The following is a 25,968-nucleotide window of genomic DNA, read 5'->3' on the forward strand; positions in this document are numbered from 1 at the left end:
ATTCATTCATTCATTTATTCATTCATTCATTCATAATGTGGTTGGAGCTGGAACTAAGCTATTTTTTTTGGATGACGTCACACTGACTCCATCCAGTTCTCATATACAGTCAACCGTCTCAAAGGTTACAGTACAACAAGTTACAACACTATTGTGAAGAGGCCAAAGAGAGCAGGATTGAAATGAATTGAAACATTTCCCCTTTTTTTTGCTCATTGAATGCTCAGTGCACACTAGTTTTTCACAGAGACTTCCAGGAAGCTGAATTTTGGAACTGAAGATTTAGACACTGACAAAATGTCGAACGGCCTAAATACATAGTCCACTAAGTAGTGAGGGAATTTGGACACAACCTGTGTCTTACTGGTCTTTGACCTCTTTGTTAACAATAACTGAATAAATAAGATTGTCCAGCTAACATGTTCGGCCTGATGAAAGCAGAAAGTTTCAGTCCAGCTCGTGATATTCTGCCACAGAGGGGCGGGTAAAAGTTAACAAGAGCGTTGCACCGTCTGCAGCTGGACGTCCTCCTCAGCTTTACGGCTGTAAAAACACCACATCTTTGATGTAAAGTCTGTGACCATTTAAATATTCTGAACATGTATATTCATGTGAATATATAATCCAACGCTGCTGATGCTGACATCAGGCTGTGGTGTCCAGCTGCTGATCCCAACAGCGGAGGAGAAACTGCTCCTCCTCCTGTCTTGTTAAATGTCTTTGAAGAAAGAAAAGAAGTTTTTCCCCGTGTCTTTTTTCAACCGCAGGGATTTACTCCTCTGGAGTCCAAAGGAGCCATTTCTTTCCTGCCGGGGCTCATCATGCTGCGCCACCTGCTGACTGATCACCTGCCGCATGTCCTCCTGGGGAGAGGCCGGAGGAAAGCAGGAGGATCAGGGCGGTTTAGAAGAACCACTGGGAGATCTGGATACTGTGCACCCACCTGCCAGGCCTCTAGCTCTTGAGACAGCGTCACCTTTTGTTTGATAGTGTTGAGAAGCTGCTGAGTCAATGTTTCTTTTTCTTGGCGCACCGTGGCCAAGTCACTTTCGAGGGATCTAAAAGATCAAGGCAAAATTAGAAATGAATTCAGTGAATTAGAATATCTTCCATGCAGTGAAATAAAATGTTAATTTTCATTTCAAAATTGAAGCTAATGGATACTCAATTTGAAAATCTCAGGAAAAAGACCAAGAAAAACAGCTTTTGAAAATTGGACTAATAAAAAGCACAAAAAATATTAGGCACTTGGCATTGGGGGCTGCAGGTCGTGGTTCAAATCCCAGCTGGGTTTCTTCTGTGTGGAGTTTGCATGTTCTCCCTGTGCATGTATGGGTTTTCTCAGCTTCCTCCCACAATCCCTATAACATGCTTCATAAGTTAATGAAGGATTCTAAATTGTCCATAGGTGTGCATGTAGGAGTTTGTGTATCCCTGCAACAGATTGTCATCCTGTCCAGGGTGTCCCCCGCCTCCATCCCAACAGCAGCTAGGATGGGCTCCAGCAACCCTGTGACCCAAAAGACATTCTGCAGTTTCAGAAGATGGGTGGGTGGACTTGGCATTGGATGATACTCCCTTTGTAAAAGTACTGCAGCAATGAGGCATTGCACGGAGGCCCCCAGTTTGTGTTGGGTCTGGTGTCTGAATGTACCCCATGATTCCTGTGAGGTTTAGACAAAGTGAGTTCAAATAAATGATCCTCAAACTAGGGATTAGTATTTTTACAGTCTGGGCAGGTGTCCTCAATGAAGCTGGTCAGCAGAGGGAAGCTAAAATGGCCAAGTGGATGGTTACACTGTCTTTGGACTTTATAAAGCACAACAGAACAAAAACAGGAGCTGACAAGGGGTTAACTTCACACTAGAAACTTGGATTTTGTGTCTTTCCTGTCTTCATCTAGATTTTAGGACTGTAAATGAAATGCACTTTAACCCTTGTGCTATCCTAGGCACTTTAACATTGGAGTTGGGTCATCTAGACCCACTAGACTTTCTTCAATGATTTGTGATCTTCACTGGTGTCCATGGATTACACGAAATCCTCTTCACCTTTGTCATGGTAGGGAGAACACATCAATGGTCATCTTGACCCCATAGGATAGCACAAGAGTTACTCTGTTTAAAAGACTTAAGCAAAAGTGAAGTTTTTCTTGGAAAAATGTGTCTGATGTTTTCAATGGTTTTAAAGTGACTTGATTCAAAGGATATCCCATGTCTTGACATCTTCATCAGCCATCCACTCTATGTGAATCCACCTTAAATTCTTACTTTAAAAAATCCTCTCATAACCTGTAGTTGTTTTTAATTGATGTGAACTGTTTTCAACCACAACTTTCCTTCCATTTACATTTAAACGGATGTACTTGAATGCAGCACTCTGTCAACAACCAGCTTCTTCAGGAATGGTCTTTTGCAGTATGTTAAATCATCAAAAGGCCTTTTCATTTGCAATTATAGAATCTGGATTGACAATTTGAGTCTGTGTCAAACTATTCACAAAATTTAAATTAAAAAAGGATTTTGGTCGTTTGATAATTGTACAATACAATCCTCAAAATCTGATGAAAGTCAAACTTTCAAAACCAATAATTTATATAAAATACCTAAGCTGTGCATTTTGAAAGAAATTAATAAAAGAAATCAACATTTTGGTTCTATTTTAGTTTATAATAAAACGTTCACCTGTAACTTGGCTTCTCAGGGCCGCCTTGGGAAGACTTGAGCTCGTCCCTCAAACTCTCAAGTTCCTCTAGTTGAGACTGGACCTAGAAAATGCAAGATCTTCAGTTGGGTTGACATCGCTTTACTTTTATAGAACTAATTAAAGGAAAATTCTTTCTTAGAGCACAGAAAATTTACAATTAAAGTAAAAAATCAAAGTAAATTCTGTCCATTTTTGTTCAATCAATCTTTTCATCTAAAGATAAGAAATAGTTTCAATGCATTTTTTATTTGACCTATAGTTATAAAAGCAAATCTGACAACAGATTTAAAATTTTACAAAAAATCTGAACAAAATGTGATTATACTCGATTTAAGTTTCAGTATTTATCAATGCTCCCTAGTGGCAGAATTTTAGAGGCTTTTTCCAGTCCATACCAAATGAAAGCATGGTGTTGTGGTGAAAAGGGGTTGAACTCAAATGTGTGTACACAGAAGAACTGACCTTCTCTTTTAGTGCTTGTATTTCTTCATCCCTTGCTTGCAGGACAGTGGAGTGAGCCAGCAGTGCGTCTTTTGCCTGATCATCAAGAGAAAACCAAAACCAAACAAATGACTTTGTGATTTCAGACAGGACACACAAAAACACCCAATCTGGTGAATTAGGTCATCACTGCTAACGTTTTTAGGTTGAGGACACCAGTTAGTACCCAAGAGGTGGTTCGTAACTCAGGTGGGCGAGGGGGTGTTTTTTTGAGTACCTGTGACTGCTGAATTTCACTGAGCAGAGACAAAGGTTGTGTGTGTGCGCTGTCCAGAACGCTGTCCTCTCCCAGGTTCAGAGCTTTTTCTTGCAGCGATCGATTCAAGGTGCGCAATTCAAACACCACCCCATGCTCCTGCTCTATCTAGGGACCCACACAACACACACGAACACTGTGAGAGGTGATTGCATGCAAACACTCTGAGCAGCTTTTTTCCCCTATTTGGTTTTCTGTTTAGTTTTCTGAAACACAGAAAACTGTAAAACAGCACTGCCATAATCATGCCATGATGCTTTTAGCCACAGCTAATTTAGCAGAATTTGACCCGAATTTGGCCCAAAAAAAGATTTAATAAATAAAACCATGGGTGAAAGATTAAAAAAAGTCATGTTAAAATGTGTACAGAAAAGAGTTTAAGACCCAAAAATTGAATAAGAAAAACAAAGAAGTCACAGAGCGAGTCAACATGTTATAACATGCTGCTGCAGCCACAACCAGGATTTGGTTTGTTAAATCAAAAATGCTAAACCAGGTTTCAGACTTTATATTAGTGGGAAGCATATATAATAAGTTCTCACATTTGATTTTACAAGTTATCACATCAAATTTACAAGTGCGTCCATTTTGGAACATTAATACCTTCATACAAGCAGATTCAAACATGGCTCCTTTTACAAAGAGTGCAAAAGTCTTGCAAAAGGGATACCAGTAAAGGTGGATCTGCTGCAGCTCTGCAATTTCGACACAAGTTTACTAAAGAGTTTAATTCATTTTTAGACATTTCAAAACCATCTTAAAAACCTTGAAATTGATCAGGTTTTAAGATTTTATTTTTTAATATTACAGTGATGGTTCTGTGATCTAACAACTTCAGAGCTCTGTATGTTAAGACCACAGGTCTGCAACCTTCAACATTAAAAGTCATTTGGGCTGATTTCTCTCCAACCAAAACCCAGTAAGAGCCGCAAATATAAATAAATATTTGCTACTGTTACTACTATAAAGTTGTGTTTTTACATGAACAAAAACAGAAACAAAAGGAGGAAATATGTTTTTTTTTACATGTGAAATCCTTTTTTAAAATTTTGACAAAGACTTATATTCATTCCTTTTAAAATTAGTAACACAAGTATGCTGCTGCAGCAAATGCACACAAACTTTAAACAAAACACATCCACAATAATTCTATTGTTATGCCCCAAGTCTACCTTGATGTGCCATCATCATTTTCCTTGCTGTTAACCTGATTATAAATGGAACGTCATTGGTCTATGAACTATCAGAAAAATTATGTAGTATAGCCTTTTTTTTAATTAAAACAAAAATTTCCATAAGACCACATTTTACCAATGTATAAGAAATTTGTGCATTCAATAGTTGTTCACATTGAGGCTCTCGTCTGAGTGTAATGTCAGCAGTGGTGTAAAAAACATTACTCATAGTTCAGCCATACATTCATAAACCTGGTTAATTAAAATGAAATTAATGCTAAAAACTGATAACAGTTACTTTCTAAAATGACTATATTTTTCTTTATCCAGAGCCACAGTGGAGCGGTAAAAGCGCTACATGTGGCTCCAGAGCATCAGGTTGCTAACCCATGTTATAGGCCTTCCACTAGTTTAAGTGGAAGCTTCTGTTAGTTAGTTATAATGGATGCTCTATGTGAGACGCTGTTCACAGTGGACCACCTGACCTCGGCCTCCTTCTCACTCAGTCTGCTCTGCAGCTCCAGCACTGTCTCCTTCAGTCCATCCCTCTCTGAGCGCAGCCTCTGGCTGTCCTCCTGCCAATTCTTCAGCTGCGCCTCCATGTGTGCCAGCCGCTCCTTCAAGACCCTGTTCTGTGTCACCACAACCCAAATTCATCAACATTCACCGACTTTGGAAAACAAATACAATCTTAAAGTTCCACTTCAATAATCTTTTGATTTATTGTAAAAGCGTTGGCAGTGGACTTTTAATCATGATCATGCTGTTTTTAGTCAATTAAAACCTGTCATTTTCTAAGACATAGTTTCTGCAGAGCTTGTTTTGGGTGGGACCATTTACGCAGAGCTGAGCCACCCCAATTCCCCCTTCAAGTCGCCCATCACTAAGAGCTATCTGTTTACATATTCTCCCACTAGCTTACTGCCCGTCACACCCCTTTCTCCTGTGACCCGCCCAATGTATTTTCTACATAACAAATACAATTTTTTCAAACCGCATTTTTTGATCTGCCCATGATCCACAACAACTTGAATGAGGAAATACTCAGAAAGGCAATCTTAATGTTCATTTTCTTTATATCTGTGCTCCATCACCAGAAAAATACCACAAGAATATGTTAAAAACGCCAGAAACACGAATTTCATCAAAGTATGGGTATTTAACTTAAATTTTGCTGGCCATTTTTGTTACTTTTGTTATATTTTATAAAAGTACAGTTGATATCTGACAAAAAATGTGTTTTAGTGTACACTTACAATGTTTGTCTAAAAGTTCTATAGTTTGTTTCTTTTTATTATTTTGAGCAAAGTTTCTGCAGATTGAAATTTGATCAGAAAACGCTTTGTTCCACTATGCGACTACAAAAAAAGCTTAATTGGCTTAAACTCAATTTTCACATCTGAAACCGTTGTTTTTTATAGGTATCCATCAGTGTAAAAACTTTGTTCACCTTTTAACATTTGTATGATCTGTAAGAGTTTATTTTTTTTTGTTGCATTTGTCAGCCAAAAATAAAAGCCTGACTTTGTTGTTAGTTTGTGAAAACAGATTACCTCTGCCTGCCAGTTCTTTAGCTGTGTGAGGCTGATGTTGCGGCTGAAAGAGGACTCCTCCATCTCCTCTCTCAGACAGCGCAGCTCAGTCCTCAAGGAGTGTTCCAGGGTGACAGCCTGCAGAGTAACATGGGAAGCTGTCAAACCCGTTTGCCTGCATTGTTTTTTACCGGAGTGATTGTGATGTGACTCAGCCCACAGATGGAACATTTTTAGCTGTTCTCTGACGGAATGAGCTCACCTCTGCCAGCTGCTCCACCAGTCTCTGGTTATGGCTGGCTAGCTGAGTCATCTGCTCAGTTTCATCTTTCCGCCGCTCACGCCCTTCATTCAGGTATTTCTTCAGCTCTGCTCTAACCGTGGCGAGGTCAGTCATCAGCTCCGCCTCCCTCTGCCCGGACTCCAGCCCCCTCATCTCCAGCTTCCTCTGCAGAACGTGCTTCTCCTGCTGTAAAGCCTGAGACGTTACCGCCCCATTAATGGTTTGAACAAACTGGTAAAGCTGAATTTCACCTTTGACATTCTCAAAGCGAATTTCAAATTGAATTTTGGGAAAATCCAGAGCATTTTCAACAAAGCTATAAAAGATGTGTCATTCTGAAATAGCTTTACGATGATCTGCAGCCCAAACAAGCTCATTAAATCAAGATAAATGGAAAACCAGCTGGTGATTTCCTGTTTTCATAAAAGCTTAACATAATGTTTTTGTAATCCAGGACATGGAAAGGGTGTCACCCATGACATAAATGGTCTTGCCTCACATAGTACTGTTTTCTCATGTCTAAGTGTTTGGTTTCAGGTTCTGGGCTACAGTTAAATTTTGTTTTTTAGACTAAGTGATTAAATTTCTGTCAATTTGTTGTCTAAGTATGTTTAGTCTCTTAAAGTATTTAGTTTGGTTTAGCAGAAGACCGGCATTAGCCTAAAAAATTGTTACATGTTAGAATCTAATTTTCACTGGGTACTTGGTGCATGCAAATTTTGGTGAGTTTTTAACATGTGGCAGAGGTAAACAGTCCAGGACTGCTGTGGGACATAAAGTGGATGTCTTCCTCTTTGTTTTGAAAAAAATAACAGATGGTATAGGAAAAGAAATTAACATGTATCTTTAGGTTTGTTTTCCTTTTAGGTTTGCAAAAGTAGTTTTTAGAAGGCTTGGCATCCCTTTCCCGTGATGTTGAAGGCAGAACTTGCCTTATCCTCACCTCCAAGTCCCTCTCCCTCTGCTCCAGAGATGCTGCCAGCTCCTCGTTCTTTTCCAGCAAGGCCTGACCCAGCTCTGCAGCCAGGATCAGATCCGTCTCCATCCCTCCTCCACTGTCAACATTCTCCGGTGAGGATGAAGGGATAGCATAGGACAGGGACACCGGAGAAGCTGAGGACAGAGGGAAGAACGAGTCCTCCATGGTGGGTGAAGGAAGGCTGGTCTTCCTCAGGGGGAACATCGTTGTAATCAGGCTGGAAACATCACCCCTGGTTCTGTCAAACAGATGTTTGATGGATAAAGATGTCCTTTTCTTCAACAAGAAACTGAAAAGTGTTGTCAGCTTTGATGGTTTGATGTTGTGGTCAATAGTCACTCTTTGTATTCCATATTATTCCAGGCAGGAGAGCGCAACCTCTGATGTTCCTGAAGCTCAGATCTTCTCCTCTGCACAGGTGAGTCTGTGGAACACAATGTACTGCAAGTGATCCACAAAACTTTTAAAGAAGAGTTCTTTCAAAAGTAATCCAATCTAAATACGCCTATGCAGAGGCTTTGTCTGGCAGGCCTTTGGTTTCTCGGACCGAAATACCAGCTCCCGTCTCCTCATTGTTCCGTTCCCCTCCCTAAATTCCGCAGGCAATGTGGAATTCTTTTTAACAAAACTAAATCTTCAAAGTTCCTGGAAAAGTCTGTGAATTTTCGTTTTGTTTTGTCTTTCACCACCGTCACTTCCTGCAAAGTAGGTAAAGTTGACGTCATGAAAAGGCTCTGCATTCCCAGACCTCAAATGAAGTTTTTTGTCCGAAAAAAGACAGATAATTATGAGTTTCAGTCACTAAAACAGCTGCCATTTTGTGATCTATCATATATTTGATGTCATCTAAGTAACTTAATATCTGAAAATATCCTTAAAATGACCTCATCTTCTTGATGAGCATCTAAAAGACAAGTTACATCTTTTTTCTTGGCAGAACACAAGCTACAAGCTACTGGATGAAGAATAGTATCTTTCTTACCTGAGAGTTCCCAACTAAGTGAGGCCAACAGGTACAGCCTTCCTGTTTGTCAAGTGTGTGTTTGTGTATTAGTGTGTGTGGGAGGTGTTTGTGCGATAGAGGCCTAGCTGGTTTCCTTGGCTGTGAAGACTAACATGTAAATCCGGCGTGTGATCCCGCCTCCACCTGAGAAACAGGAAGAGGATAGGTGATGTGAACAGAGGAGGAGTTGCCCAGACACCTGCTGTGGCCAAACACTGAACCTGATGGGTCCACAGCAATGAGCACCTCACTGCTCCTACAGAGAGAGGAAGACCCGAGCAGACAGACTCAGCTCTGTCTGCCTTTAACCTGCCCCCTCCTCTTCCTCGTTCCTGTTTACCTGTTCGCAGGGTTTCAATGGAGCTCTGTGTCTTTATGAGTGAGGGGGCAGGGACAGAGGGCAGCCGCTGCAGCTTCAGCTCCCTCTGAAAGTTTCCACACAGACTGAGGGCAGAGAAGGAGGACCTTCCTAAAAAGGATCAAAAGCTTTCTTTTGCTGTCAGGCAAATCCTGTGCCCCCGAAATGGCCTGTAGACTCAACATTTCACTTTTCTTGTGGCTTTTGTTGGTAATCTGTGAAGCTGGAAGGCAGATGTCTAAACTTTCCAACAAGAAACTCTGTGCTGACTCTGAATGCAGCCGTGAGTAGCAACACTTTCTTATTTTCAGCCCGGCTTGGTGAAGCAACAGATCAGACAATTCTTCTTTATTTTTTTTCAAATGCCTTAAAACAGAATTTTCTGTGCATATGATGAATAATGAAAATTATTATCCTATTCAGATCCCATTTTGATTGCCCGAGCAACGCAGGACTACTACCCTGCAGACTGCAGGTTTATCCCCATCCGACAGGGACAGCTTGTTTACGTCTATTCCATGTTAAAAGACAGAGGCAACCTTTTCTGGGCTGGCAGTGTAAGTACAAACAAACAAAACCTTTTTGAGGCATTGACGTCAGACATAAATGCATTTCTTAAGGAAAAATCTGAGCTGTTTCTACAAGTTTTCAAACATTTGTAGATGTGAATCCAAATGAGCTTTTAGTTTTTTGCTGGTGAGCATATGTAATTAAAACGTTCTCATTTGAAGGGTTGCCTATTTTTTCAGTATTATATCTATGCTTATTGTGTCCAAAGTACATCAGAAGTGAATCAAAGTCCAAGTTTATTTATCTATTACCAAAAATGTGATCTTACGATATAAACACATGGTGATGTTCAATCAAAGATAAATAGCTTCCATTTAGCACGGCGACAGGAGAAAAGACACGCCTCTTGGTGGAAAGCCAAAAAGGAGCTTGTGGAAAACAGAGAAGGGTTTTATTAGCTTGTGACATCATGTTTTCTAGTGAGCTAAAAATATTTAAGTGCCTAAATAAACATCATCTTATTTAGTTCTAACTCAGCCTGAAGATTTTCAGCTTTTCTTTTAATTTATTTAAGTTACAGTATTTTTTTTTTGTCCCTGTGCATCTTTCGTTTAGAAATTAATATTTTATTTTGAAAAATTTAGAGAGCTCTCGTGAATAAAATAATTCTTTTCATGTAAATGTTAAGTTTTTGTAACTTTCAGTAATCCATATCCATCTATGTTATATTTCAGGGTTACTGTTGGGTGACGGCACGGTGCACCCTGAACAGGCTGCCAGTCCGTCCCAAGGCCTAGTGTTCCATGTACACTATAAATATCTTGAGTCTTATTTTGTTTGCACAAATCATATTTTATCCTTATAGATGATAAGTAGTATTAAATTTCCTCCTTAAGCCTTCTGTGAAGTACCAAACTCCACAAACTAAACAAAGTTATCGTTTTGATCATTACAAGAACAAAGCCTGTAAAATGATCAGGCCATTTTCCCGCACAGGGCTGGTTAAGTCAAGCAATCTTAAGTCTTTTGCATCCTTCCCTTTCAGGTGCAAGGCTCTTATTACGGGGAACAGGAAGCTCGCATCGGTCACTTTCCCAGCAGCGTGGTGGAGGAGCTGCAGCCTCTGATGCCCGCCAACACTGAAGTTAAAACTACTGTAGGTGAAAAAACACACGCACAATTCTCCAAAAGCACACATGTTCACACAAAAGATTTATAGTGAACACCTTTTTACTTTTGTGTTCTTGTTTTTTTTTTTTCAGAAGTGGGACTTTTACTGCGACTGATGAAGCATTTACTGCAAAGGATAACTGCACCTGCAACACCGTTTTTTCGTACTGTAAAAATGACAACATTTATAGAATTCTTGGTGACACAATCAGGCAGACTTAAAAAAAACAATATGATAATAATAATAAGATAATAAAAACTATGATTGCTTCCTAAACTGGAGGTATAATTTTAACCCTTTCATGCCTGATTTTATTTCTAATTATATAATAAAATATCTTCAGTTTTCACATTCGAAATTACCGATAAATGGAGTCCTGCATTAAATGGTACGTTGCAAATTAGCAACATAAGGCATACAGAACTAAAGTCCTAAACTACAAGCTGGCACGCCTGTGTCTGGGAGCTGAGCTTCACCTTTGCAAACCCCAAGAGGATGCAGATACACTGTCAGAAAAAATGTGCAAAATTTGTACCTTTAGAGGTACAATGGCTTGTCACTGGGGCAGTACCCTCAAGGGTACAAATGTTGTACCCTTTCATATAGGTGCGCATCTGTACCCTTTCAGTATGTACCTTTCAAAGGCAAATATGTACCTCTGTGGACTAAATTGTACCTTATAGTGCTATGGTACCATAATGTACCTTTAAAAAAGGTACAAATTTGTTCTTTTAAGGGTACTGCCCCAGTGACAAGCCTTTTGTACCCTATGATGGCAAATTTGTACCAGATACAGCACATTAAAAGACCAGTATAATGTTTATCACATTTATTAAACATTCAAAAAAATTACAATTCTGACATTTCACAGTATTTACAGTGTCACAACAGGATGCATATATTTACAATTAGCAATTTTACAATAATGAAAAATCTATATTTTTCCTTCAGTTCACATTGCATTCATTGTAACTATAACCTTAACATTTGATCAATTGTAAACAGCACATAGCACTTCAGTTACCATTTTTAAACCATGAAATAAAACTTGTGACATTAACAAAAGAAGCACTAGACCTCATTTTAAGTACATCTTTCTACTGCATTCTACATTTTCTAAAAAAAGATAATAAAAAAGTAAACTTATAAACAAGTTTAAATGCATAATTTAAATAATAAAATGCATAAATGTGATTAAGATAATATTGATACGAATTCTAAAAAGAAGAACTATAAAACACACTAAAGATTACGTTTATGTCAATACCTAGTAGATCCTCTGCAAGCATCTCTTCTCTTCTCTTGATTCTTTGGAGACTTTGGCTAATGGAGCTTTTCTTTGAACAAGCTCAAGCACCTTTGGCACAATACTGGTAAACGCCGTCCTTGAAGCGCTGGCTTAAACTGACAGGTGATGGATGCATTCGGTCAACTTCATCAAACTGAAAATTAAAAAGAAATTAGAAAATTAATCATTCACTTTAACTAAAACAGACAAAAGACAAAACATTCTAATATTCTTTTTTGCCTCTTTCATTGCCATTTCCCTTTAGTGATCTCATTGTATAAATATTACTTGGCTTGAATGACTATATATTTATATATGGGTTTAGAAAATTACAATGTTTTTACAATTGAGTTAAAGCTGTTAATGATCATTTTAGCAGATGTCTCAGCTTATATTGACATTCAAAATGTATTTTAAGCTGAGAACTGATTTAAAATGTCACTGACCCCTGAGGTTGTCTTCAAGAAAGGGTACTTCTTTAGTATATCCTCTCGCACCTTGCTGTACTGGATATGCAGGACATTCACATGACCTTCAACGGATGATGCATCCTCACCAATGACAGCAACCACCTATTGGATCAAATTTAAAAGTCCATATTAATAATAAAAAAATACAACTGCAAGCACTGATTACTGGGGTTAAAGCACTTTGAGATGATGTTTAAAGACAGTTTGTGCAGAGTGGTTTGGAGTTGATCAGAAATTAACTTCTGAGTTGTAGGCGGGGCTATTGACACAGTAGTTACCCTCTGCTGATGTCCGATCATCCCTTTGTTTACGCCCTCTCCCTCTAGCTTACAGTCCTTCCAACCTAAAACTAACATTAGTGGTGAAACCAAAATGGTGAGCAATATTGAAGCTTTCCGGCCATAGTTTAGATCAAGCTCAGACAAGTATGATGAAGATGTTAATGGATCTGTTTGTCTGCAAGTGGACGCATCAGAATAGAGCAGAGCAGAGGGACTCAGACCCACCTCATTTCATGTGGTGCGTCACAATAGAGACCTTCCTCAAACTGCATTTATTTTGTCTGTTCCTGATTCATCCCAATTTGAGTGAATACTCAGATGTGCAGTTTTAAACGTGTTCTTTTAAACGCGCCCATCATGAGAAAAATACTGCGACATGTTAAAATGGGGGACCCACTCCAATGAAAGTTATTTTTTAAAATGTGGCATTATTATGATGACATCGTTATAAGATTTAAGAATAAAACTGTTTCTCAATATTTATTTTCTCAAATTGGGATGAATCAGGAGCAGATGAAAAGATGTAATTTGAGAAAGCTAGCTACATTTGGCAGGCCACAAGCTCCCTGAATGAAGACAAGCGGAGCGCTTGTCTTCATTCTCCTCGTCTGAGTTGGCATCTGGCTCACATCTATAAGGCTGGATAGCTCCAATATTGCACGCCAATTCTGTTGCTTGGGGGTTGTGAGGGACTGTAAGGTAACGGGAGCGTAAACAATGGCATGATGGGAAATTAAGGCCGGTTAACTCTGCAAAACAGTCCTGTCAAGAACTTGAAGGTGAATTCCAATTGAACTGCAGAAACCATGTCCCAGAAAACATTTTTCCCTCTCAAAAACTGCATAGTCAACGTCTGTCTTTGTATAATAATAATGGATTGGATTTATCTGCGCTTTTCAAGACACTCAAAGCGCTTACAGTGTGTCCATTATTCATTCACACTTGGTGACGGTAAGCTACTGTTGTAGCCACAGCTGCCCTGGGGCAGACTGACAGAGGCGTGGCTGCCATTTCGCGCCTACGGCCCCTCTGACCATCACCGGGATCATTCATGCACATTCACACACCAGTGGAGCCACACTGGAGGCAAGGAGGGTGAAGTGTCTTGCCCAAGGACACAACGACATTTTGGCTGGTGGGAGCGGGGATCGAACCGCCAACCCTTCGGTCATTGGACGACCCGCTCAACCACCTGAGCCACTGTCGCCCGTATAGTCAATATCTTGTTAATTATGCAGAGCTTTGTTGAAGGAAATACAGAAGAATTATATGTTTGTATGATGAGGACAGCATTCCAGAATGTATTCAATGTGTTGTGACTTACTCGGTACAATCTGCTGTTTCCCTAGAAAACTTTAAACTAGTTTGGATGATCTGACTTACTGCACTGTTTGACAACTAAACTGAATTGGAAAGACAGCCTGACTTTGAATGCTTGAAATGACTTTGTGAATAGATTATTTACTTACTTTGGCAAAAGAGGTGTCTTCAAGTCTTCGTCTTGTTGTAGGACTGTGTTGTAATATTATGGTGTCATCCTAGTCCACTTCAAAATCTCCACTTGAACTGGTATTGCAGCTCTTTGCAGGACAACTCGGCTGATCTGTCAAAGTATTAAAGCTTTCAGTTACTGTAATATTTAAATTAGTATGATAGCAAAAACAAAAAAAGTAAAAACAAAGATTTTTAAATACTGACCGACTTAACAGTTTAGCAGATTTGTTATCTTGTCTAAGACAGCAATAGGATAAAAAACTCATACTTATTTGCCCGTGTTTTGTTCCCCACACTATCCTGTCAAATAAATCATTAACCCTTAGACTCCTATTGATGCAAATATACAATCAAAACTCTTCAGCTCAAAAATGTTCTTAATTTAGCATGTACTTGAAAGCAAAAACACAGATTATTTCCCTTGGAAATAAATTCAGGCATCAAAGGGGAATTTACCCAAAACCATTCAAAACAAAATAGATAAATTACAATTTAAAAGAAAAACTTCACTTTCTGGATTTGTATCTTCGGCCAGACAAATTTCCAACGCACCAAGGTTTGGGTTTTTCAACAGGAGATCAGAAACCTGCTCATCAACTTCTGTCTTTGAGTCATCAAACACTTTCAAGTCCAAAGTTGGGATGTTGAACTTTTTGGCAGCTGTGAACAAAGCAAAATTATGTTTAGAATACAGCACAGAAATTATCTTTAAATTAAAAACCAATTAAAAAAATCTGTTTGCATCACAGCTGACAGTTTTTCCACAAAGTTGACTGATTCCTGTAAAGAAAAATGCTGGAAATTGTGATGTTTCCACTCACCGCATTCCCAAAAGGATTTGAAGGTCAGCTAAACTTTAAAACATTTTTTTTTTTTTTTGGCGTTCTACATGTTCACGCACAGCTTGCATCTTTCCTGGTGGGAAAAAAATAATTACAAAAAAGAAAAAACATTACAACACCAAAAGGTACCAACACAGCATTTATTCAGATCTAAGCCCTGTTCCAAATAAATTAATACATTTTAAAATAGTAATGGCAAATGTACAGTTCACACTAGCTGTCACAGCAATGTTGCAGAATTTGCAGAACTGCTAAAAAAAACAACACTGACAACAATGCACTGGCTTCTAAGGACCTACAGATTTATTTCTTGGAAGTTCATTTAAAAAAATATTTTTTCCTGATTTATACATGAGTTTTTGGTTTGAGAAATCGTGACGAGTATCTGGAATCACGGACCTCCATTTAAAAAAAATAATCTCTGCAAGAGAATGATCAAAATCAACAACACAGTGATGAGCGATCATGATCATGACAACCTAAACAGTCTGTCACTGTCTTGCATTCGAGAAATGGTGGCTGCGCGCGCACAGCAGCTAAGGCAGGCTGACATATAAATGGGAAGGACCGCCATACTCTGCGGTGTAAAAAAAATAAAGTTAAAACGTTATTGGACTCCTACACATTACAGATTAAAATGATTAACGCATTGAATTCAACGGACCTGAAATATCAGTAGGAATTATGGAGCTGGTCGTTTCAAAAGTAGCTGGCTTCCTTACTAAGAAAGACAGAAAAAAAAAAGGGGGGGTAGGCAACAACAACCGGTGCATCAACGCCAGCGTACATCGGTAAAACGGCGACAGAATTATCTAGTGAAAAAATGTATATATTTCAATGTATTTAACGGAACGCGGTACAACACCAATAAAAACAACAGCTTAATTTATTTAATGGCTGCATTTAGCTGAACTTCAAACGGCTGAGGCTAACCGTTAGCAAACTCCTGCTCGTAGTTTGCAATCTCCTCACAGGCACATACACGGTGGAATAGCAGCATTCCACAACACAAAAGTTATTCCTTACAGATAAAATAACCAAACCCGCTTAAAACAAGTTTCCAACTTATTTTTGAGCAATTAGCAGACTTACCTCAGTCACAGCCTCTAACTTCCTCCGTCCACAGCGGGATAACAAAATGGCGGAAGAAACGAAACTTAAGAAAGTAGAGTGGGCGTGGTCTCGCTGGTTTACTCCAACATATTTCCTCTACGTTTTTACACCTACTTAAATAAAAATTACTGATGGTAACTCCGAAAAAAGTACTCTCTCATTTTTCCTGTGTAGGTGCAAAAGCTAAAAGGTACTAATATGTACACATAATGTAACGTAGTAACAGAGAAATTTACTTTTTTATGAGAATGTATGATTAGAAAGAAAATAACTTAAATTAACAGCTCAAAGACTAGAAATTTAAATTGAATTTAGGCCAAGTTAAAGTACACCATATAAGGTTAAAAACATCAAATAATTTTGTCTACATTGTGCTTTTGCTCTAAATTAAAGGCAAAACTTAAAACAGCTCTTATATAAGTAAAAAAAAAAAAACAGGCTCACACTAATACATGTTTAAAAGTTATTGTCTTGATGCTCTGCACAATCAATAAAATATAATGTGCTTGTGTACTGTTCAGAACTAGTCATAAAAGATGTGTGGTCTCTTAAATATATTTGGTTATTTTGTGCATCTTTTCCAAATAACCAACACGTATTAAATGATTTTGGGTGACGTTTCATACACTTTGAATTATTACTTTTGTCACACAAGTGATTGTACCTTTGTTTGTGGAATAAAGGGTCCAAATATGGGCCCTCTGATGGTTGGAAACATATTTGTACCTTTTTTATCCTTAAATGGTACATATAAGTACCCTAAGGTGTAATTATGACTCACTTAGGGTACAAATTCACCATTTGTACCCTAAGTGTTCACAAACGTACCCCAACCGTACCCTTTTTTCTGACAGTGTAGTTTCCATCAAGAGGATTTCACAGACATGCTTGAATGTCTTTTATATTAGGTTAGCAGTCATCATTGACACTCTGTGATTCTGTTCATACCTTTATAAAAAATGTACATTAATAAAAGTACACATCTATTTACTGTTTTTATTTTACTGTGACAGTAATGTGCTCATGAAGCAACAATATCATACAAATCTCACAAGAAATTTTATAAGTTTTCCTTATTGAAACATAAAATAGTAACTTACAACTTAAAAACATTTTTGCTGGCCAAACCCATTTAATCAAAAAAAAGAAAAAACGTTGTCATACCTTTTTAAATAGGTGAAGAAAATGGTGGATATAAAGGGAAACATTGACTCTTTATGGAAAAGAAGGAGGATCTTAGGCACAAGTATAAAAAGCATTCTAGAGTTTCTGTATCTGACTTGTTGTGTGCATATTATAAGGCAAACAGTGACCATATGTTGGAGGTTATGGCATGGCTGAACAGAGAATCGCTTCAGGGAATCTTTTTTTCTGGTAATGCTTCTTTATGTTAAATTGGGGAAAAAAATTCTTTTAGAGATCTATATTGTATTAAATTAGGAATCCAGAGTAAATTTAAAGACCAAAATCCCATGAGAAAAATTACTGTTTTTAACTTGTTCTTATAGCATATTTCTGATGATGGAGAACATATAAAAAGAAAATTATGATTAAAACAGCATCTCTGAGCATTTCTTTATTCAAATTATTGTAATTTAGAAGCAAATGAAAAAATGGTGTTTGAAAAAGCCTATAGTTTTTACCCACAAACTGTGGGCTATAAGCTTCCTGCTCTGCTCCATTCTGATGCATCGACTTGTTCACGAATAGATCGCCGTACATCTTCCTTTTTCTCGTCCAAGCTGGCATTTGGATCAAAACTCTACAGCTGGATTGTTTCAATACTCATCACTATTTTTGTTGCAGCGGTATTTTTTTAGGTTGGGGGTGTGAGGGGTGTGAGCTAGTGGGAGACAGTAAACAGAGAGCTCTCAGCAACAGGGAGGGGAAGGGGTGTGGGGTTGCTCTGCACCAACAGTCCCGCCCACAACTCAGAGGCGAATTTCTTATGAACTCCTTCACTAATGTCCTAGAAAACAACAAAGGTTTGTTGATTTTGGCTAAAAACAGCATAATCATTAGTAAAAGACCACTGAAAATGCTTTTACAATAGACCAAAAGCTGATTGGAGTGGGACTTTGATTAAAAAAACAAAACAAACCAACTAGCCTTGACACATACTACAGTGGAATGCATTCAATTAGAAGAATCTTAATTGTGTCAGGAATGCTGGTTTGCATAAGACCCAGAAATCAGCAATTTCTAATTCTTTCGAGCAAACCAAACAAATCAGGTTTGCATCATGATTGGAGTCATAGAGACACGAACAGGAATAATTAAACTGGCAGGAAGCAGCTGGGGTGATTGCATTAACCGACAGTGGGTGTGACAGACGAAAGGGATGACAAAACAGAAGACTGAGCAACATGTTAAACCCAGTAAAGAAACCTCACAAACAACTCCTCAGTAAACAAACAGGATGATGATGGCTGATATCTACATATCATATATATAGACGATTTGGTAATTAGATAAGATTATTTGTGATTCTTTGTGAGATTTTTGTGAGATTATTTAACGGTCTGGCCAAACTGACTATTGACACAAACAGGACGGAACTGCATAATACAATGCATGACAGATCTTTGGAAGTCCAACAAAACTACACAACTGGTTAAGTCTACACAAAATACATTAACTGATACATAATGACTGAAATTTAAAACACCTTAAAATAACAAACAATTCAAATGAACACTTCCAGCTCCCCCTCTTCCTGTCTTTGTTGTCAAGCTTTAGTATCAAAAGCAGCTCCATCCTCAGCCTCCCCCACGGACCAGGAAGAACACCACTGGTAACTCACAGGAATAAAATCAAGGAAATTAACATTTAACTCAGAGATAACAGAACAATAAAAACTCACGGTGTGCTACATAAACCATTTTAAAGTAATTGCTGAGGTGTCATAGCTGCCACTGAAAATAACACAGGAAAAATGATGTCGGTGCAGAACTCAACCTTTTCTGTGTGGCTGTGGACACCATTGAATTAGGTAAAAAGAGGCAGGAAGGACAAACTAGCCGCTCAGCGGTCTTGTGGTGAGTCACACTAAAGATTCTAAAAATGGGACTCGAAGCCTCCCTTCTCCACACTCAGCAGGAAAGGGTTGGATTGGGGGGGGTTTATCCACCAAATGGTTCCTAGCAGCTGTGTCTGCAGCTCACCACTCCCCCAGAAGATAGCTTAAATGTCGAGAACAAATTTTACACATCTACATGTATGGCAACTAATGGGACTTTAAAACCAACTTCAATTTTAGCTACATTTATTTTCCACTTTTGTGATAAATTTGCGAAAGTTTTGAATAGAATAGAATGGAATAGAGTAGAACTGTATTCATCTTAGAGAGGAGAAAAAAAAGAAAAGAAAAGATAGCTGGTTTAATTTCTCATCTTATGTGCTAACACGTTTCAAAAACTGCTAAACTGGATTAACTTGAAAAAAAAAGGGCGCAAACCCAATAAATTGTTCATCTTCATCAAAGGCCCTTCTCAGACTTTGAATATTTCCAAATATCAGTTCAAAATAAATACATTTTTTTAAAAATGGGGGGGGGGGAATCCAATAGAGACAAAATACCTTAATCTGCATTTAACTGTTTTTTTATTGTTTTCTTTGCTAATGTCAGAAGGTTGTTGTCAGAGTTACAGACAAGTCATTTTTAATCCACAAGTACAAATGCACTGTACATCCAGCACATTTAAACTATCTTTAGCAGCTCAGAAGTTGTGAACCAGAAGCCCGATGATGGAGGTCATCTTGTCGTTTTTCATACTCATTCAGCATCTTCTGAAAGTTTTGCTGCAGCTCACTTCACCTGGTCCCAGGTCCCTCTGTGGCTTTTCTCTTTTTGTTACAAACTAAAACTGACCCTAAATAAAACTTCCCTACACATACAGACCGAGGATCTTCTCACAGAGCTCAGTTTGTGTCTAATCAAATTTGGTTCATGCAATTTAGTCATCATCAGAGCAAATCTGAGTTATTGTTTGCTCGCAAAACCCGCAGCCCACTTCATGGTTTAAATCTCAGTAATTATGCTTGTATTAGTAAAAAATAAGCATTAATTTAAATTTGACCATCTCATTGGTAATAAATATATTTGACTTTACTGTAGATGTGAACACATTTTGAGTCTCAGGGAATTTTTTATTTTGTAAATCTTCCCTAAAAACACAAATTCACAGTGAGTCAGACTCTGTTGCCATGGTTTCCAGTAGACACCTGACCTCTGTGAGAACTGTTACAGTAACATAACAGGTTAAATATGAAGTAAGAAAAGCACTTGGGTTAGTAGTTGAAGAGACTCAAGGATCCAGAGTCTACTCTCCTTCTACTTCTGTGTTCCATCATCACAGGAGATGGGAATGCTGCGTTCCTGTCCTTGAGAGGAGCGAGGCGCCGTGATGGTCAGCACGCCATCGAAGGTGAGGTTCGAGGTAACGTTGGCTCCTGTCACACCGAATGGGAGCCTGTACTTTCTCAGGAACTCTCTGGACACGAAGCTGTGGTCGTCCTGAAACAGAAAGAGATCGGCACGTCAGAGAGGGACTCCATCTCTTCATCGCTCCTGCAGGTCTCCTCCGACCTCTCTGCCTTCGTGTTTCCCGTGAACGGTGATGAATTCGTCTGAGACGTTGACGGACAGCTCATCAGGGGAGAAGTGCTTCACATCCAGGTAAATCACATAGCGGTCCTTCTCCAGGCGCATCTGTAAGCAGAGTACAGCTGTTAGGATTCTTGCTATATCAGATATATTATAATTTAGCTATTAACTAATGTTTAATCAAAGTGAGCTGATTGATTACATTTTGAGAAAAAATGTTTACCTCAGAGTGACCATTCTCTGGCCAGTTGACCCACCGCATGAAGGAAGGGCGTATCCAGGGGAACGACCAGGAGAAGGGCCACATAATTGGCCAGTCAATGAGAGGTTCTGCCAAGGAGAGGTCAGCGAAGCGGCTCGGCAGGGCCCGGCGGTACCAGGGGTACTGAATAGGAATGTCCATGGTGATATGAGGGCAGTACTGGTGCGTGAGCAGAGCTGAAGTCTGGTCTGAGATCGGTGCTGTGGGTTCTCCTCCTCTGCTTTTATTTGTGTTTCCCTCCCAGCCCCCTGTCCCTGTCTGTGACCCCTGGGCCGGCTTTGCTCTAGACTCTGCCAACAGGAGGATCGTCCTCCAACAATGATGTCAACTGTTTGTCCCTACATTGCAGTCATTGTTCAGCTCATCTGACAGGGTCCGCCTTCCTCTGTGTAAGCCCTGAACTCTTCCTTTCCTCTCAGTCATGAGGGCATGCTGGCCAGGAATACTGCTGATGCCCCCTATGGCTCACGTCCCAGGAAATACCCCTGTCTAATGTGTGGATGACTATGTGAGCATTTGATTCAGGAATGGCTGACAGGGCACTCGCTGGCAGGGCTCCGACTGCCAGCAGCTTTAGGTTTGGGTGTTCTGGATGTGTGGCTCAGTGAATATGAATGGGGCTGCATTAAATTACACGCTGAGTGCATGTCATTTTGCTCTGGGCTCGGATTTAAAATCCGAATCTTCCCCACTGGGTTTGCCAACCAGGATCTTTCAGCTTTCCGCCTCCTTCCACCACCCGCATCACATTAGATTTGTGCTCTAAATGTTTACCAAGAAATATCTGAAGTCAAAAAATAAACCTGACAAATAATAATCTTGCTTTCCATGTTTGTTTATCTCATTGCGTTACCCACTGACCACCTCAGAGTAGCTGTGTCACCTTTTAGATGTAGAGGCAATTCATCTTCAAAAACAACATTAATGGCTGAAATTTAAGAAAAATTAAAATAAAAACGGCTAGCAATAATAGAGCCAAAAATGGCAGTGAATGAAACCACCAAAAATATCTGGTTATAAAAAAACATAACATATGCATGGATAGAAGACACCAATGGCTAAGTCTGCTATCTTTTTTTTGACAATATTTATTTTTGGGGAAAATGACAATTCTCAACTTCCCCAGTACTTCTTTTCCATACTATCATTTATGTGCAATTTCGTTATATTAACCTGTAAAATATCACGTTTTGGGGATTTTTTTTGAGTATTAGATTCCTTTTAATCTAAGGTTCATTACATAAGATTGAATGATGTTGCAGGAAAGACACTACTTTTTTTGTTTTTTAAGGTTCCAGGTCCTGACATCCTTCTGAAAATAATAGACTGTTTTGTTGTTGTTTATTTCATTGAACAGATTCCAAGTAAATGACAAGAAAACAAATGTATACAGTAAATGTTCAGCATAAGGTACACTGACAAGAACACCCAGAGGGTTCATAATATATACATGTAAAGGTTCACAAAACGTTTTCCTTTCTTTTAGAGGAGGGTATTGATTTTATGAATAAATTTATATTTTTAAGGAATTAAGGAAATTTGATGTTTTATGATTACATTTAAATGTATGAATATATTTTCTGCCAGAAATATTAATAAATTGATCATAAAAATAATTAGTATGCTATATTTGATTTTTTTCCCCTGTAAATTAAGTTGTAAAAATTAAGTTGTTTCCCATTTTAGCATGAGTACTCACACTCACGTTTAGCCAATAAACAAACTAACAAGTAAATAAAACTGACTTTCGTTTGAACTTTCAACGTGTTTTAATTTAATTAATTATTTGATTTTGGCAGATGTATTGTTTCTAATTCCTCTTACTAAGTGGATTTCTGTGAGGCCAGCTGGACAGAGACTTGTCAAAAACTTTCAAAGGAAATTCGACTCTCGCTTCCGGTTGGCGCTGCGTCGTTACCATAGTAACCAGGCTAACGTTTTTGCTGGTTTGTCGCATCGGGACAGGAACTCGTTGAAAAATGAACTTTCCTGCTTCACATTACGGGGATCTTGATGATAGGAATCCCGTTTTCATCGCTTTCAGGCGGGACATTAAGTCGTTAAAGTCGTTGATGAAACGCCCAGATGGTGGCGCACAGGTGAAAGGGTGAGAGACGTTTTAGATTAAAATTTTCAGAATTCCCACATTTGTGGTAAATACGAAACCGATATTTTAAAAAAATAATATCTAAACAAAAAGAAAAACATTTATCAAGAAGTGAATTTGCCAGTTATAGTCTTACATTTGACGTGTTTTAAAGTGATTTAAACAAAGTATGTTACGTTAAGTATGTTTCACCAGGCAAAATTTCAATGTCCGCATGCGTGGCTCTGTGTGTCCCTCATTGGCTGAATGTGAAGGTGATTTTACGTAGTCAACATACAAATCTGATCATATAACTATTGTGATTATATAACTAGTATATTTTAATTATATCATAATTGTATAAATATTATGATTATGCATATTTATCATACTGTAGATAATAACACTCTTAAACATTCAGTGATTCACCTTCAAATGGAAATAGCACTTTTATCTTTCATTATTCAAATAATTGTTAGTCTTTTTGTTTATTTGTTTGCTTGTTTGTTTTGAAGGGTCAGGCTTCTTGTGGAGATCTGGAAGCAGTACAAACACAGACTTCCAACAAAGTCCTACCAGGAGCAGATGCTGCAGACTGCAGACTTCCTCTCTGAAATTAAGGTGAAATTCTGTTAAACTTTTGGAATCTTAGTCAACAGCCCAAAAAGATTTTTCAAAGGAGCAAATTTAGTATTTGCTTCTATCCTCCTGTGTTGGTACCTTGAGTAGCAAATACGTTGCTTTCTCTCAACAGATGTATGAGGTTGCTCTGTGGCAGGGCTACAGCTTGCACTTGCAGCAATTCAGTTCAGAGGAAATAACAGACATTAGGGATTTGGAGCATTTCAAGGCCTGCTTCTTCCCTGAAGGTTTTGATGTGGACCAAGATGTTGTTTCCATGAAGGTACGCTGTTGCAAACTAGGCAAATCTTGGTTTGTCTGCAATAATAGCATGTCTGCGTTTATGTGTGTGTCAAGGTCCGTGCAATGCTTGGCTGTGCCCTCTGCACTTTTGAGCTGGAGAAGAAGCACAGCATCCTGAGCCAGAAGGGACGCTGCAAACTCCTGCATGTGTTGAACTTTATCAGGATCATGATGCAGGCCTTCCAGCAGCATGACCATCTCTCCTGGCATATATACAACGGTACGTCTTTATGTTTTAGATTAAAAAGAGGTACCCTTTAATTTTTTATATACAGAACACAATGAAACATTTAAAACTGGAAAATATAGGAAAACTGGAAGAATTTTATTTAACCTGGCAGCTGTTGTGCTTTATATGGAGCAATAAATGGGATATCTTCTGTTTAAATTATTAAAATGATTTTTTGTTGTTTGTTCCTATTGTGTTAATATCATGTGTCATATTTGTCACAAAAATGGGCAGACAGCTGGTTCCCATTGCAGCAGGTTTCATTACCACAGCTAAAACTCCAAAAAGCTAAAATCCAATCCAAAATCCAATCCAAAATCCAAAAAGCAAAAATCAGGCCCAGACAAGTAGGGGTCAGTAATGAGCATGGGAGCATCACAGAGGAAACAGAAGTACTCAGGATCCAGGCAAGATTCGGGGCAGGTGGCAGGCAAGTGGAGTGAGAGACATCGAGGGTCAGGAAATCAGAAGATCAGGCCCAGATTTGACGCTTAGTAATGCAGGCAGAGTGGCACAAACGATACTTTGCACTAGGTGAGGCCCAGTGCAGTGCTTAAGTGTACCTACTGAGAGTGATTGCAAATAAGAGTCTAGTGTGTGGCATCCAGGGGTTGCTGGGAGATGAAGTGCATTCAGAATTCTGGAGATGGTTCCCGCCGGTGACCAGAGGGGGGGACAGAGCTCTGACTTCTGATCATATTGTTTACAGTAATTCAGCTTGGACCAACGATTAATGCATTAAACTTTCACAATATTCTGGTTAAAAATATGCAGGAATTAGGGAAATGCCACACCTGTGAACTTGCCACGCTAACGCTATCCACAACTTCAAATTCCAACATTTTTCCCAAGTATCTTCCCAAGGATTTCTGAGGAATTTTGCCGTGATAAATTAAAATTCCAAGGAGGACTCTAAATTTGTAGCTGATACTAAAGGGGATTTATTTGGAAAATACAAGATGGCAGCATCTTCCCAAGGTCCAAGGTTAACCAAACTTTGGTTGTGGTTGTATACTTAACCTGGAGTGTGTCAAGTTTTGCTAAGATCGCTTAAACCATTTTTTTTCCCATATTGTGTAAAAATGTAAAAAAAGTAAAAAAAAAAAAGTTACATTTCACACTTTGCCACAATTTGGCTACCAAGCTATAAGTCCTGTGTACATCCATAATAATCTTTAAACTTCCTTCCTTTGGATATCCCTGACACATGTTTTGGTTTCATTAGGGAATTTAGCAATAAATTCTTTGAGCCCCATTAAAGATTTTGCCCCCATTCATTTTTTGGATGGATTCTCCTGCTGTGATGTCATCACTTTGTTGGAGAGTTGGAGGAGCTGGGGGCAAAATCTCTGCAGAAAACCATCAAAATGATCCAGCAAATTAAGATAACATTGTTCAGGTAAAATAAACCAGTTACCTTATGGTTATAGAAACATTTTATTAATGATCTTTTCTTATCCAGGCTCATCCCTCATTTACAACATCTGCCGTTACCTGATGACTATGAACTGCAGTGCAGAGGTACTGTTTTTTGGTCCACTTCAAAAGCTTTTTCCAACCTCACTGCTATTTCATGTGTGAGACACTCTGCAGGGTGGGGCACGGTGTTGCGTGGAAGTCTGCGTCACTGTTACGTCAGCCCTTGTGCTTCTTTTCAGGCCCTGGAGTATCTTCTGTGGGCGAGCATCAGCGTGGAGTTGTCTGTTCCCCTGATGACAGCCAAGTACCTGCCACTGAGCGTCACTCTGTACTGCGCTGTCTGCCACTGTTACTATGACAACCAGGCTGGGACGAAAGCAGAGGTGAGAAGTCGTTTGTCTGCATCAGATCAGATTTCTGGGGGATTCTACCAATCAATACACAGACTGGGTTCATTACAGCAGAGCATCTGCACATGAA

The 25,968-nt window shown here is 38.9% G+C and overlaps 4 protein-coding genes and 1 long non-coding RNA gene across 12 annotated transcripts in view; 2 read left to right on the top strand and 3 right to left on the bottom strand.

Annotated features, from left to right (window-relative positions):
- Nucleotide 1: 1 nt before the first annotated feature.
- On the bottom strand, nucleotides 2–7,739 carry bicdl2 (BICD family like cargo adaptor 2). 3 transcript variants are annotated; one of them, XR_013647384.1, is made up of 9 exons: nucleotides 7,397–7,739; nucleotides 6,433–6,648; nucleotides 6,192–6,308; nucleotides 5,124–5,270; nucleotides 3,425–3,571; nucleotides 3,169–3,243; nucleotides 2,685–2,767; nucleotides 944–1,664; nucleotides 2–863 (listed from the first exon to the last, which is right to left on the bottom strand). XR_013647384.1 is itself a non-coding variant. In XM_011483518.4 (9 exons), the coding sequence occupies exons 1-9, from the start codon at nucleotides 7,634–7,636 to the stop codon at nucleotides 711–713; spliced, it is 1,293 nt and encodes a 430-aa protein (XP_011481820.1). In that variant the 5' UTR covers nucleotides 7,637–7,739; the 3' UTR covers nucleotides 2–710. The 3 variants fall into 3 exon arrangements, 2 of the variants coding, with proteins under 2 accessions (XP_011481820.1, XP_023818452.1); XM_011483518.4 differs by having other exon boundaries at nucleotides 944–1,058; XM_023962684.2 differs by lacking the exon at nucleotides 3,425–3,571 and having other exon boundaries at nucleotides 944–1,058.
- A 1,085-nt stretch (nucleotides 7,740–8,824) lies between these two features.
- Nucleotides 8,825–10,843, top strand: mia (MIA SH3 domain containing). The gene is made up of 4 exons (XM_004076373.5): nucleotides 8,825–9,076; nucleotides 9,217–9,350; nucleotides 10,349–10,459; nucleotides 10,566–10,843. Exons 1-4 carry the CDS (start codon nucleotides 8,959–8,961, stop codon nucleotides 10,587–10,589), a joined length of 387 nt encoding a protein of 128 aa, XP_004076421.1. The 5' UTR covers nucleotides 8,825–8,958; the 3' UTR covers nucleotides 10,590–10,843.
- A 445-nt stretch (nucleotides 10,844–11,288) lies between these two features.
- Nucleotides 11,289–16,078, bottom strand: LOC144983641 (uncharacterized). 2 transcript variants are annotated; one of them, XR_013647387.1, is made up of 7 exons: nucleotides 15,942–16,078; nucleotides 15,514–15,570; nucleotides 14,829–14,922; nucleotides 14,560–14,667; nucleotides 13,983–14,116; nucleotides 12,209–12,334; nucleotides 11,289–11,916 (listed from the first exon to the last, which is right to left on the bottom strand). It is a non-coding gene; the product is annotated as an uncharacterized LOC144983641 (long non-coding RNA). The 2 variants fall into 2 exon arrangements; XR_013647388.1 differs by lacking the exon at nucleotides 15,514–15,570 and having other exon boundaries at nucleotides 15,942–16,074.
- Nucleotides 16,079–19,548: 3,470 nt separating this feature from the next.
- Nucleotides 19,549–21,625, bottom strand: LOC101169800 (alpha-crystallin B chain). Its single transcript, XM_004076372.4, has 3 exons — nucleotides 20,792–21,625; nucleotides 20,551–20,673; nucleotides 19,549–20,478 (listed from the first exon to the last, which is right to left on the bottom strand). Exons 1-3 carry the CDS (start codon nucleotides 20,969–20,971, stop codon nucleotides 20,296–20,298), a joined length of 486 nt encoding a protein of 161 aa, XP_004076420.1. The 5' UTR covers nucleotides 20,972–21,625; the 3' UTR covers nucleotides 19,549–20,295.
- Nucleotides 21,626–22,736: 1,111 nt separating this feature from the next.
- Nucleotides 22,737–25,968, top strand: part of cfap54 (cilia and flagella associated 54) — a 28,773-nt gene continuing 25,541 nt past the window's right edge. For all 5 annotated transcript variants that reach the window (XR_013647389.1, XR_013647391.1, XM_078930614.1 and 2 more), the window contains exons 1-6: nucleotides 22,737–22,937; nucleotides 23,432–23,537; nucleotides 23,671–23,820; nucleotides 23,895–24,060; nucleotides 25,532–25,590; nucleotides 25,728–25,871. Coding sequence is in view for 3 of the 5 variants with exons in the window: in XM_078930614.1 (XP_078786740.1) it covers nucleotides 22,810–22,937; nucleotides 23,432–23,537; nucleotides 23,671–23,820; nucleotides 23,895–24,060; nucleotides 25,532–25,590; nucleotides 25,728–25,871 (753 nt within the window). In the remaining 2 variants the exon portion in view is untranslated. The remainder of the gene's footprint in view (nucleotides 22,938–23,431; nucleotides 23,538–23,670; nucleotides 23,821–23,894; nucleotides 24,061–25,531; nucleotides 25,591–25,727; nucleotides 25,872–25,968) is intronic.

The sequence above is a fragment of the Oryzias latipes genome, chromosome 14 (genome assembly GCF_053564925.1).
Source record: "Oryzias latipes strain Hd-rR chromosome 14, Olatipes_Hd-rR_3.1".
Taxonomy (NCBI): Eukaryota; Metazoa; Chordata; class Actinopteri; order Beloniformes; family Adrianichthyidae; genus Oryzias; species Oryzias latipes.

What these genes read in the sequence shown, in the direction of transcription:
- mia (XM_004076373.5), top strand. Translation starts at nt 8,959, where the DNA reads ATGGCCTGTAGACTCAACATTTCACTTTTCTTGTGGCTTTTGTTGGTA. An exon ending in ACCTTTTCTGGGCTGGCAGT is followed by an intron (nt 9,351 to 10,348) that starts GTAAGTACAAAC and finishes CTTCCCTTTCAG; the next exon opens with GTGCAAGGCTCTTATTACGG. An exon ending in ACACTGAAGTTAAAACTACT is followed by an intron (nt 10,460 to 10,565) that starts GTAGGTGAAAAA and finishes TTTTTTTTTCAG; the next exon opens with AAGTGGGACTTTTACTGCGA.
- LOC101169800 (XM_004076372.4), bottom strand. Translation starts at nt 20,971, where the DNA reads ATGGACATTCCTATTCAGTACCCCTGGTACCGCCGGGCCCTGCCGAGC. An exon ending in CAGAGAATGGTCACTCTGAG is followed by an intron (nt 20,674 to 20,791) that starts GTAAACATTTTT and finishes CTCTGCTTACAG; the next exon opens with ATGCGCCTGGAGAAGGACCG. An exon ending in GGAAACACGAAGGCAGAGAG is followed by an intron (nt 20,479 to 20,550) that starts GTCGGAGGAGAC and finishes TTTCTGTTTCAG; the next exon opens with GACGACCACAGCTTCGTGTC.
- bicdl2 (XM_011483518.4), bottom strand. Translation starts at nt 7,636, where the DNA reads ATGTTCCCCCTGAGGAAGACCAGCCTTCCTTCACCCACCATGGAGGAC. An exon ending in AGAGGGAGAGGGACTTGGAG is followed by an intron (nt 6,649 to 7,396) that starts GTGAGGATAAGG and finishes GTAACGTCTCAG; the next exon opens with GCTTTACAGCAGGAGAAGCA. An exon ending in CCTGAGAAGCCAAGTTACAG is followed by an intron (nt 1,059 to 2,684) that starts GTGAACGTTTTA and finishes TTGATCTTTTAG; the next exon opens with ATCCCTCGAAAGTGACTTGG.